The sequence below is a fragment of the Thamnophis sirtalis genome, unplaced genomic scaffold, assembly GCF_051295495.1.
Source record: "Thamnophis sirtalis isolate CommonGarterSnake01/CBP01778 unplaced genomic scaffold, rThaSir2_p1.2 scaffold_4, whole genome shotgun sequence".
Taxonomy (NCBI): domain Eukaryota; kingdom Metazoa; phylum Chordata; class Lepidosauria; order Squamata; family Natricidae; genus Thamnophis; species Thamnophis sirtalis.
Window position 1 is genome coordinate 94,244,931 of NW_028261384.1, and position 12,622 is coordinate 94,257,552.

Consider the following 12,622-nt stretch of genomic DNA (forward strand, 5'->3'; position numbering starts at 1 on the left):
TCTAAAAGACAACTCACTAAATCCAACAGTCCTTTAATCACAATTTTTCACATGTCCTTCAATCTTCACAGTTTGATATAAATACTTTCATTACTTCATTTAATATTTCAATCCACACAGCTGACCTACTTCTATTATGGATATTCCAAAATAGTTTTTCTAGTTGATACTGAAGTCTATAAACATATAAGGATGGAGCTGGAAGCCATCTGTGTCCTATAGCATTTAGCATATAGCATTTAGTTTTCAAGGGCTTAACATGTGAGTGGATTATTATCTTTAAACACAAAATTGGCTTCATAGAGATAATCATGAAATGTGTCCACTTCAATACCCTGGTGTGCAGCATTTCTTTGCAGATGTAGCAGATTGTTATCCCCTAGGATATTCTTGATATGAAATAGCACTAAAGCCACTCCACTTAATTCTCAAAGCCATTTTTAGACTTCTGTGACTATTTTCATCTTTTTGCCTTTCAAAGGTAAAACATGTTTGCGGCTAAGTTAAAATTACTTGAAATGATACTGGTAGTGAATAGGGCTTCTCAAAATATTTCAAATTCAAGTGGGAAACAGCATTTATAAGAGAGGAGCAGTGAAAGTGAATGAGATAAGAAATTACTGGAATCTGCTGTAGACATTTTTGGAGCTATAAATAGGAATAATCCGTAGGCAATACCTGAAGGTAGTTGAAACAATCCCCTCTTGGATCCACAGAAAATGGGACTCCTTTATTACAATCTATTAACAAGGGGGAAAGCTTTCCCTCCGTTTATGGGAATTAGGCAATCATTGAGATCATTAGTAAAAAATAAAGATAAAATGACAGAACTAAATCTGTGGGTAAAATCCTAAACCTGTTTCACAGGAATTGAATCATTCCAGAGCCAAGTTACGGTATGTCAATTCACTAATATATCATTCTGGTATCAGGCATGATGCCCAACCAGAAGGAGCCGAGAGAGAGAGAGAGAGAGAGAGAGAGAGGGAGGGAGGGAGGGAGGGAGGGAGGGAGGGAGAGAGAGAGAGAGAGAGAGAGAGAGAGAGAGAGAGAGAGAGAGAGAGAGAGAGAGAGAGAATTTGTCTTAGTGTCCTTCCCTGACAGCAAAAACTAAAGTTCAATTGCCATTAAACTCCTTTCCTATTACCTATTCTTTTTGAAATAATAGGGGTGGAGAAGAATTTGGAGGTCTCTTAGTTCAAGCAGGAGACCCGATACCTATATCTTTATGATTAAATAAAACAGTCTTTTCCTGAAAACCTTTAGTGATAGGACACTCACAACTTCTGGAGGAAAGCTGTTCTACTGATTAATTGTTCTTACTATCAGGAAATTTATCCTTAATTCTAGGTTGGATCTCTCTTTAATAGCCTTCCATCCCTTACTCCCATCCCCAGGTGCGTTAGAGAATAGGCCAACACCTTTTTCCTCTGTGAGAGCCCCTCAAGTATTAGAAGATTGCTATCACATTACCCTTAGTCTTTCTCTTTATTAGACTAGACATTCCCAGTTCCTGCAACTATTCATCATACAGTTTAGCCTACAGGCCCCTTATACCATCTTTGTGGCTCTTCTCTGCACTCTTTCTAGGGATATATCTTTTTTGTATCAAGGTAACCAGAATTGTTAATTCTGGTTTTTAATTCTTGTTTTAATTGGGGGACGCAGTGGCTCAGTGGCTAAGACGCTGAGCTTGTTGATCAGAAAGGTTGGCAGTTTGGCAGTTCAAATTCCTAGCGCTACATAACAGAGTGAGTTCCCGTTACTTGTCACAGCTTCTGCCAACCTAGCAGTTTGAAAGCATGTAAAAATGCAAGTAGAAAAATAGGGACCACTTTTGGTGGGAAGGTAACAGCGTTCTGTGCAGCTTTGGTGTGCACCTTGTCAGCCACATGACCACAGAGATGTCATCGGACAGCGCTGGCTCTTCGGCTTTGAAACGAGCACTGCCCCTAGAGTTGGAAACGGCTAGCACATATGTGTGAGTGGAACGTTTACCTTTAACCAGAATTGGATGCAGTATTTCAAGTGCGATCTCACCAGTGCAATATAATATGTTTTGTCTTGACTTTTTTGACTTCTCCTACCACTTTTTTTATTAACTTGTTACATTAAATTCCTGCTTTAACACAAAGGCAAACTACTTTACTGTAATGAAATTATTGGGACAGAGTTGGGAGCCAGAAGCTTAATGCCTTTGAAAAAGTCTGGCTGGTTTTCAAAGTCACCCCATGACTTGCCTGCTATTTTATCAGATTATCAGTCTAATTGTTCCCTTTGCTCAACCTCCCTAACTACCACACAGATTATTTTACAAAGCTAAAATCCTTAGCAGAGGTCAGATGGAAGGGGTCACTTTTTCACCTATTTCCCAATGGAGAGCAAAGGAACTGTGGACATTTTCCAAAACATCATTAAACATCAAACCATGGAGGTTTGCTAAGTAAGAGTGAGCACAAAAAAAAAGGAAGGCTGACTTAAATAGTTATCAGCCGTTGAACAGAATAATTAGTTCAATTAAAATATTTCTTTTTTAAAAATCAAATGCCAAATACCATGGCTTTTCAAGTTACCAAAATATCTGAGAGTCAGGAAAGTATGAAAATGTATGATTTAAAGGCAGTTTTTTTAAAAAAATAAACAAATAAAATCTATTTGTATTACAGTATCGCAAGAACAAAAATAGACTCAAAAATTAAAGTGTGAATTTCATTCTCAGCTCTGCTTTTTGAAGTTTTCAATCACCAATTAAACAACTAACACTTCAGTTGCTGAATTTACTTATTAAAGCTTGCAGCCTTACCAAGAGTGTTAAAAGAGCCTAATGATGTTGTTCTGTTGCTTTTGGCTACATCCAGATGCCCTTTTTCATAGGCCACTACATTGTTTTTTAGAATGTAGAATTTAAAAAATGGGGGGGGGGGTGTTAAAGAGGAATAAAGTATCATGCTGCCTCTTGAAATTACTGTAAGAAACAGTAATCTCAAAAGTCACTCTTTACCCTTTTTCCATTAATGATATAATCCATACAAGCAAAAAGAACAAGAACAGAGACCAGTCCTGTATATATTCCCTGCTTTTCCTTTCCTTTCCTTTCCTCTCCTTTCCCCTCCCTTTCCCTTTCCTTTTTAAAAATTGTTGTCTGCACAATATATTTCACACAACTGTGTCTCTTTTATTGATTTCACACTCAAGCCAGAATTTTAAAATACCAAAATGCCATTTTTGATATAATTAGTCCCCTAGTTCTATTTCTGTTTCCCTTTTTCTTTTCCTGAAACATTGTTCAGCGCAAGGCTCCTCACTCCATTTTTGGGTCTCCCTGAACGTGTTCTTCCTTCAGTTTTATTTTCAAAGCAAAGGGGGGAAAAAACCCAACCTGTCCACCTCTACTGTGCTATGGCAAAATCACTGCTCAGAGCAGCTAAGGAAGGTGAGAAAAACTCTTGCCTTGGAGGAAGGTGAGAAAAACTCTGCCTTGGAGGAAGAGCTGAGAGGCAGGAAAAAGCAGGAGATTCCACCTCTAAGCAACTGTCCTTCTGGCAGCACCAACTAGTTTTACAGTGTTTCTTTGGTGTAGGGATACTAGTTAATTAGATTAGCACCATGCTAATCCCATGTGACTTTAGATGAGGAAATAGCAATGAGATGCTAATATCAGAAGGAATTACAGGTAGTCTTTGACTTATAACAGTTCATTTAGGGACCATTTGAAGTTACAATGGCACTGAAAAATTGACTTATGACCATTGCAGCCTTCCTATGGTCACATGATCAAAATTCAGATGCTTGACGACAATTGCAGTGATCATGGCCTAACAAACAAAGTCAATGGGGATGCGCTGATTTACTTTGCATATGTGGTGAAAGGTTGCAAAACTCACTTAATAACTGTGTCACTTAGCCACAGAAATGTTGGACTACCTGTACAGGGTGGAATTGGTATACCACCACCAGTCCTGGCTAAAACAGGGATTTATTCGTTTAGTTATTTGGTTGCCCAATTCACACATAGATAACTCTGACTGACTTACAAAATTCTAAAAAATTAAAAAGTAATCCACCATACAATCAGAGCCATTAATCCTACCCCACCCACCCCCATACAACAACACATTCAAATCAGCCAGGATTGGCTCCATCTCTATTTGTAGTCTCCAAGCCTGTTGACAAGCCATGTTTTTAGGGCCTTTTGGAAAAGATGCAGGTTGGAGCTGGGTATACCTCGGGGAATGACGTTCCATAAAGAAGGGCCATCACCAAGAAGGCCCTTTTTGGTGGCCTCACCAGAGCACGATCCTTAATCAATGGAACCTGTGATATTTCTTGCCTTCCCATCCTGGTGGGCAATAGGAGAGAGGTAGTCTTTCAGATAACTTTTGATACCGATAATGGTTCCATGTGTTGTGGTCACTACACTTATTAAGCCATCAGGTGGCTTATTAAAGGGAACACAGTATTTGTGTTTTTTTTATACAGGGTTGGAGTTTAGCCTATTGTGCAAACCCATAACTTGACTTACTTTAATGGGACTTTGTAGGACAACGAGGATAATTCTATTGCTTCTTCTGAGAGACTCCGAAGAACTTGAAAGCATTTGTCATACTAACTACAAACAAGTATTTTTAAGGAAACTATTTATTTTCTCTCTGGGGCTAATATGAGAGATATTATCTCTTGAACAGTTTGGGGACATTCACCAATTTATTCTTCATTCCAAGATGGAGAGATAAGAAGTACAGCATAGTTCTGAAAGAAATATTGCAGTGAAAAGGTTTTAAGATGGCAATTCCTTCTTTGAGGACATAGCTTCTCCAACCTCTAAGTGGAAAACACAACTAATTGTCTGGTTCTTGGAGCACCTATCCGTATTTTACATTTCTTCCTGCAATTACATTTGCCTCCTGATTATAGAATGTAGAACTGCAGTATATGCATTCCAACTATATTCCTTCTGTACTACCCAGACATATTTCAAATGTTGTTTCAGCAAGATATGAAGGGTGTAAAGAATGTTTAGCTAAAACATGCAGAAGCACAAGCTAAACATATATTTAGGAAAAAGCTAACCTAGTTTCAAAGAAAATCTAAGGATAATGTTCTGTCTTCTCACTTTTCTTATGAAATTGTGACAGAATGTGTAAGGATCTTACTGAACCTATAAAAGCCCTCTTAGGCATCCTCAGGAATAGATTTCACTTATATTTGTCCAATAAACAGTCATAGCATCAGGGGAGAAATTTCATTCTGATCATCTTCTGTTATTACTATTCAGAAAGTAACAAAATGAGGTGTTTTAGTTATTTAAATAAATGTGTTCAAATTTTTTAATACACTTGTAGCTACAGTTGTGGATTGTTTTGCTTGCTTTAGTTTGGTTTTTGCTGCCTTAAAGTCAGTTTTGAATTCTGACTATCTGGACAAGTCCCTGAAGTATTCTTGGCAAGATTTTGGAAATGGTTTGCCCTTGCCTGCTTCCTAAGACAGAGGAAGAGAATGAGTGGCTCATGCATCATCCTGCTAAATTCGTGCCTAAGGCAGGACTAGAACTCATGGTCTCCTGATTTCCTTAACCACTACTATACATCAAACTGGCTCTTATCGTGTGGAATATACCAATTAATTCTCCCTCCCATATTGCATATGACTCACGAGGCTTTAAAAAAAATCACAGCTTGCTTAAGATAAACTATAACTTAATAGAAAGAGTTGTATTTGAATGGAGGATCAATAGTTTGCAGCTCAGTTTCTTATGTAGTATGCTATAATTCTTTCATAAAAGGGCTATGTTCTCTTTATTGTACACCTCCTTAATTCAACTCAGAACATTCATCTATACGTGACTCTAGGACATGGAAAATGTTTCAGACATGCTGGGTCTATTTTGCCTTTGGTTGGAATGCTGAGATCACCATGGCAGGAGCTGATGCCCATATAGATGCGGGATGATAATGAACACATTTACAGTTTTGTTCTGAGTATCATAAGAAAAAGAAGCTTGTAGTCTTTCACTGCTCAGGAGTGTAATTTGGATGGCGAAGAGTGGCTTTGTTATTGCTATTATCATGGCCTGTGGAGAGAGGTCAGATTTAGAGATATGTTGTAGTTTGCTTACAATTCTTTTTTGTAACCATTGCTTTTTTCCTGTATTTTCTTTGGGAGTTCAAGGGAACATTTTAATATTTTATTTATTATTTAATTCCCAACACAACCTGACTAAGAATGACTAACTCAAGATGTCCAGTGAGTTGTAGTCAAATGAGACCTTGGCTCAAGGTCTTCCCTGTTCCAATTCCAGGACCTTAACTACTGTTCTGTGTAACTAAGTTTGCATGGGTGACAAATAAATGTTCTGAAGATAAAATTGCTTAATTTGATTAATCAGAGCAACTAGGTTTTAACTGCCAAAGGATCATCATTGAATGAAATGGGCAGCTAGTAAAAACAATGTCAAAATCATAGACATTGAAACTCTTTAGAAGAGGCATCACCTTTTTTTTATGCGAGACCAATCTCCTAAGGTTATGAATGCATCAATTCAGTCATTCTCCAATCTGCACAAGTAGTTGCGATTTAAAAATAAATTTGTAGGGTTTTTTTTGTAGTCTACATATTTCAGAACCCTATTTTGTAGTTTTATGAAACAGTGATGGAAAACTAAGCAACAAATATGTGAAAAAATATACTGTACACAATCTAACTCTATATACAGTGCTATATATGCACAGAACATGCTCCCTGGATCAAAGTGAATACAAAACTCTAATTTAGCCATTTATATTATTATTTCATAGGAATTTTTAAGAAAGCTTTCACCTTCAAATCTCTTGTCTCTTTCTTCTTGATTTCCAGAGATCTCTGGGTGAAGGATACCACCTTAAAAACAAAAGGAATGCCCCCTGTGTCTACACCCCCCCTTCTCTTAAAGGTAAGATAGCTCTCTATTGTTCGCTATTCACACTGTAAATCCTAATGCAGAAACTCAGTTAAATTCTTCTCCCTGCTACCATAAAATTTGCTGCACTGGTTTCTGGATTTCATAGCAGCAATAGCTAAAGGGCAAGAACTGACACACCGGAAAAAATATTTGCGGTGCTTCCTGAGAATAGCATTATAGACTTGCTTTATAGATAAATACATAGTAAGGGTTGGGTTAATGGTATTTGCAGGCACAAAAGTACCCTTAAACATTGCTTTTAGTGTCCCCAAACCCCTACTTGACATGCATTTTTAAAAATATTCTTCTAAGAAAAAGAAATTAAACGTGAAGCTGGCAGGCTGCAAAGCTAAGCACCCCAGCCCCTAAACTTTATTTCTCTTTGGGTAATAACTCTAGGCTCCAGAAAGACCCTATTGGAGTTGTAGAAAGCAATGTGAAAGTCTAATTTGTCTTTTAAATGTATTCTTCTTATTGACCATTTATAGCAGCCATTGTGTGATTAAACAAGTCTCCCATTACATAATTTTGGGATGTGCCATTCACAGGTTCTCCAAAATTTAAAATAGACCTTTAGCCTCGAAAGATCAAAAGTTTACAGTTTTACTTGAAGATGGTGGAAAATTACAAACTTGATAGTTGAGGACTTATAGATGTTATATATTTTACTATATATTATTTATTTTCATTTTAAAAATGTTTATAAGTAGAAAATCCCTGTCTTTCTCAAAATAAGATACTGTTGACCTACTTTATATACCAACTATACCAATTCATAAGTTGCTTTGCTTTGTTTATCTTAGCACACAGAATGTAAATCTTGCTGTTGTAGTCTAGAAATCCTTATTTATTGTTATTTATGGTTTTAAACAGGTTATATAGACTAAGTAAAAAAATGATTTATTCAATATTCTATTATTTTACATATAATAGTAGTTGAACCTAGTCATTTTATATGGATGTCAGCCCTCAGACTGCCATCCAGGGGGAACATGTCCATCACCATGCCCGATCGGCCATGCTTACACGCCACTAACGCTGCCACGTTGATGTTGCCTCTCTGATGTCGATTGAGCTTGTAGCTGCATGTGGCTCTTCTATTTGGGTGCCTACTCTGATGTAACTCTCTTGCTTGGATGTGACTAACCAGGAAAGAGGCTATAATGACACTGAGTGGGGAAGTGGCTGAGGGTTTGGGTCATGGTGATTGGTGATGGTGGGTGGGTGTATATATGGGTGATGGTGTTAACTTTGTTAGAACTGTATTGGATTTGATCACCTTTGTATCATTGTCATTTAGTGCTGGTTATCACGTAGTTTCTTAGATAGAGATAAAAGTTTTTCACCAAACAAACTGAATCTCTGTTTGTATGCAACCTGAACGCTGGAACGTGACAATGGAAACAATATTTTATTTAAGGAGAGGGGGCCATTTAAGAACACTGGGTTTGAACTACATGAAGAGATGATGCATGGATGGATGAACAACAAAAAGATGACAAACTGACAGACATTTAAAAATTATTTTAATTTTTTTTGTTGCATGTATAGACTGACTTTCAGATTGTAGGAACAAGACTGGAGAGAAAATAATGTGCATATCATAATTTTTTGTCAAGATTTATCCTTTGTACACCTCATTTTTTAAGAGACGGTAAATAATTGTGGTTTAAATAGAAAAGCAGTGAAGGTGAGCTGAAGATATGCAGAAATCAAGGAGTCTTTTATTTGGCTTTGCAGCTCCAGCTATGGATTTGGGACCCGTGAGCGTTCCTTGGAGCACTGTTGTTTTTACCATTGTTTTATTGCAATGTTCCCATTAATTTATAAGAGATTCATTTAGATAAAACCAGCATATAAGTAAAGAAATACATATGTAAATATTGAATTTTTAACATTAGTAACCTCAAAGAATCTTGCCAGAGCTAAACTCATGTCACTTCCAGATTAGAGGATCACATTGAGGTTAACGCATTTAAGGTCCTTCCAGCCCCGTATCTCCAAATTTCTATTCTTTAAAAAAAATAATATATAGTGCTTTATAATCTCCATTTGAATTAATTGTTCCTCCCCTGTGCCCTCACATATCCAGAAAAACACACTCAAATATACTAAAACAAAACAGAAATGAAAAATTGATGCAATGTGTTTAAAATGTTCTTAGTTAATGACAGAATAAGACTTGTAACGCTGGAAAATTAGCTAATATTAACATTTGTGGACAGGACAGCTTAACTTCCAACTGAATGCAGTTCTTCTGAAAATGTTAACTGCAAATGCTCACATCTTCATCAACTGCTTTTTTCACACTTGCATAAAACTCCCGTACTGTTAATTTCTTTTCTAGGCTCCTAGAGAACTTGTAGTTTAAGGAAACAGACTCTTTTGCACTTAATTTGAATGTGATAACTGACCTTCTTGCACCTAACTTGAATTTTTATGTTTGATAAAAAGTTTAAATTCCATCTGTTTCAAAACTAACTATTTTGCAGAAATGAAGGTGACCTTAGGGGCATGGGAAAATGGTGGAGAAAACTGAATATGTGTGGGTGTTATATATGCATAAACTCTGTATTCGTTTGCATTAACTGTATTAATTCTGGATAGAAAGACTCAATTCTAGGGAGATGGGATGACTCATCTCTCTCTCTCTCCTATGCTTCCCATTCAACCTGCCTAATTTTTAAATGGGATAGAACATTTAATTCTAAGTTTCTTTCAACACTCTCAGTTAAGTACAGTTTGTTCAAAGCAACGTATTCACCTTGCAGATTTTAAGTGAATTACTTATGTTCACTGATAAAAAAAACCTGAGCTAAAAATGAACTCAAAAATCTTCTTACTGAACTGAGATGAGCATATAAGGATGTACAGTAAGTTGATTCAAATCCTTATTCAAATTGCTGATTGCAAGCATTAGCTTTAGTTAATATTAGTTTAGAAGGGAACACTTCTTCTTAAGTGATACCTGCCCAAATATCAATGATACCTGCATCAAACAAAAATGATACTTTCAATTATGACTGAGGACAGATTTGAATCTGGATTTCCCAGACAAGTTCAATACCTAAACCCCTATTCCCGTAATAGTGAACCTAAGGCACGCGAAGCCATTTTCCTGGCATGCATGACATGACCCATTCCTCTTCCAAGTTTCTGGTGTGCATGTGTGGGCGATGATCAGCTGGTCTTCATGTGTGCAGAAGTGCCAGAAACTGGAAGAGTTGGTCTTTCATTTTCCAGGGTGAGCATACACGCTGACCAGCTGATAGTCACACGCACATGCAAGCCAATAACCAGAAGACTAGCTGGTCACCACACAAGCGCGTGCTGGAAACCGGGAGTTCATTTTCCAATCCATGCATGCCCCCTGGGCAACTCCTCTTCCTAGATGTGGCCCCAATAAGCGCATGCACAGTTTTTGGCATTCAGTGCTGAAAGGTTTCGCAATTAATGCCCTATTCCGTTTAGTATTTCAATTTCTTCTGATGCAACCCTATCTTGGCTTAGTGCTATAGCCTGGCTCCCAGGTTGAACTTGCCCACTGAATCTTAATAGCCCTCCCCCTTCATTTAGTTATCCAAGTTACATCTTCTAATGAATGATTAGTTCATATTTTATTCATGGTTAACAATATATTTTGTTTTTGGTATCATAAGAGAAAAGAAAAATGTCCATATTTTTTCTCCACATGGTCAAAACTATTTGAAAGGCTGCATTTGAAAGAGAATTGAATTTGATTCTGATTCTTTCTCTTTTTCTCTAATTGTATAGATTACACAGAAATTATTGTAAACAATTCCACAAAGAGAAGTGTATGTTTCTTCATGCCAGAAAGCAAGAAACCAAATTCATTTCTTGTAAATACAATTATCCCTACTTAATTACTGAGAATGTCATATTTTCTAACACCAGGCTAATATATAAGGGACATGATTTCATTCGTAGTATCTTGCTGTACAATCTTGGCCACAATCAATAGGCTAATTAACAATTTTTAATTAATCTCTGGCCTTACTCTTCTTTTTCACACCTTTAAAACTTGCTAACCTGAAACATGCATTGATAAGCTAATATGTTGCAAACATATATGTAAAACAAATTGAAATGGGTTCTTTTTATTGTTTTAATTTTAAAACATTTATCTCTTTTCAAATGAAAAAGGTTTTTTGAAGGTGATACAGAATACCTTCAGTTTAACTAGTAAAGAACAGTCAGTAATTATTTCAAGTATTTTAATATTCCTCTTTCAAAATTAATAAATAGGCTTGTCAATGAAATATGAAACTTGCTTTAGATTTGTTCCTTCATGAAGCATCACCTTTAACTAAAAATGAAAATCTTGGAGAAAGAAGAATAAATGTGATTAACAATACACCCAGCTCATGAATTGTCACTTGAGATTTGCTCAAAATGCCAAGATAGATCTACTAGAAATTAGTGGGTTTTTTATGTCATCAAAATTATCCATGTCTCTTGGAAAATCAGTTAAAAACAACTCTATAATAATTAACTTTAATGGAAAATATTCGAGTCCACTAAAATGTTTTGTTGCTTTGAGGAAATAAGATGATGAGCTTCCTCAGTATTTCATAAACAAAAGACCACTGACCTGGTAGTTGAATCTTTCTCCAAAATTTGTAAAGGAAGACCATTCTCTCAGACGAGAGGCAGAGGTGGGGTCTAATCTATATCCTGTAGCACACAATCTATCCTCTTCTTCCCAGGATCACTTGTCAAGATTATAAAAAAGCTAATGGTTGGGTCAGCCCTGGAAATACCATTGACAAGATAATTCTTCATGCAAGAAAAAAATGAGCAAAATGATGAGATGAGAAGAGTAAAATCTATTAATAGCAAATTATTAATTTCATTGTTGGAATTTTTTTTAAAAAAACTCTTTGTTTGTCCTGTTAATCACAGTGTCCTTTTAACTCTGCAAGTGAATATCTTCTCTGCTTCCATTGGAAGCAGTGTGCACTTCTACTTCACAGTAGATTTTCCCAGTATTATAAGTCCCTAGGACAACCAAGCTGAATCCAAGAAGAAGAATGGTTTGAGTTGGGGAGGGGAGTAAAGAGAGAAGTGTGTCTAATTTGAATGGCATCTTGACGAGAGGAGTAAAGAGAAAAGTGGGTCTATTTCATTTGGCATTCTCTGATTCAGTAGTGGGTGATTTCAAAAACTTTGTGCAAATGATCATTGCCATTGGACCTATTGACAAGAGTGAGCTTTCTTTGTATTAGCAACTTGCAAGGTAGATGAGTGAAAGAAAGATGAGATAATGAGTTTACATGTAATGCTAGCCAGATAATATTAGCCATGAGTTATTCACACAAAACTATATTAAAAAGATCTGGACAAAAAGTCATTCCAAATGTTTCTGAAAAACATTTCGTGAAAAGCAACCATTTAACACTGAAGTTCTTCATTTGAAGAGAAACTAGCACAGACGTATCTAGGACTTGGGGGAAAAACAGGATTTTAATGAACTCAGAACAATGATAGGTAAGCTTTAACTGCAGGACAAGGAAATTGGAAAAGAATCTAAAACTGTGTGAGAATACCTAAAATTAGAGATCTTAAAAAAGTTCATTTGCAGATAACTTCAGTAAAGAAAAAAAATGGAGGAGAAGGAGAAGTCAATACAATCAAAACTGTATATGTTACTTTTGAAAAATACTG

At 36.4% G+C, this 12,622-nt stretch overlaps 1 protein-coding gene across 4 annotated transcripts in view; it reads left to right on the forward strand.

The window, feature by feature from the left end:
- The window catches only part of PPP1R1B (protein phosphatase 1 regulatory inhibitor subunit 1B), a 65,915-nt gene that overhangs the window by 17,217 nt on the left and 36,076 nt on the right, over positions 1-12,622 (forward strand). For all 4 annotated transcript variants that reach the window (XM_087713461.1, XM_087713459.1, XM_087713463.1 and 1 more), the window contains exon 4: positions 6,853-6,928. In XM_087713461.1, the coding sequence (XP_087569587.1) occupies positions 6,853-6,928 (76 nt within the window). The remainder of the gene's footprint in view (positions 1-6,852; positions 6,929-12,622) is intronic.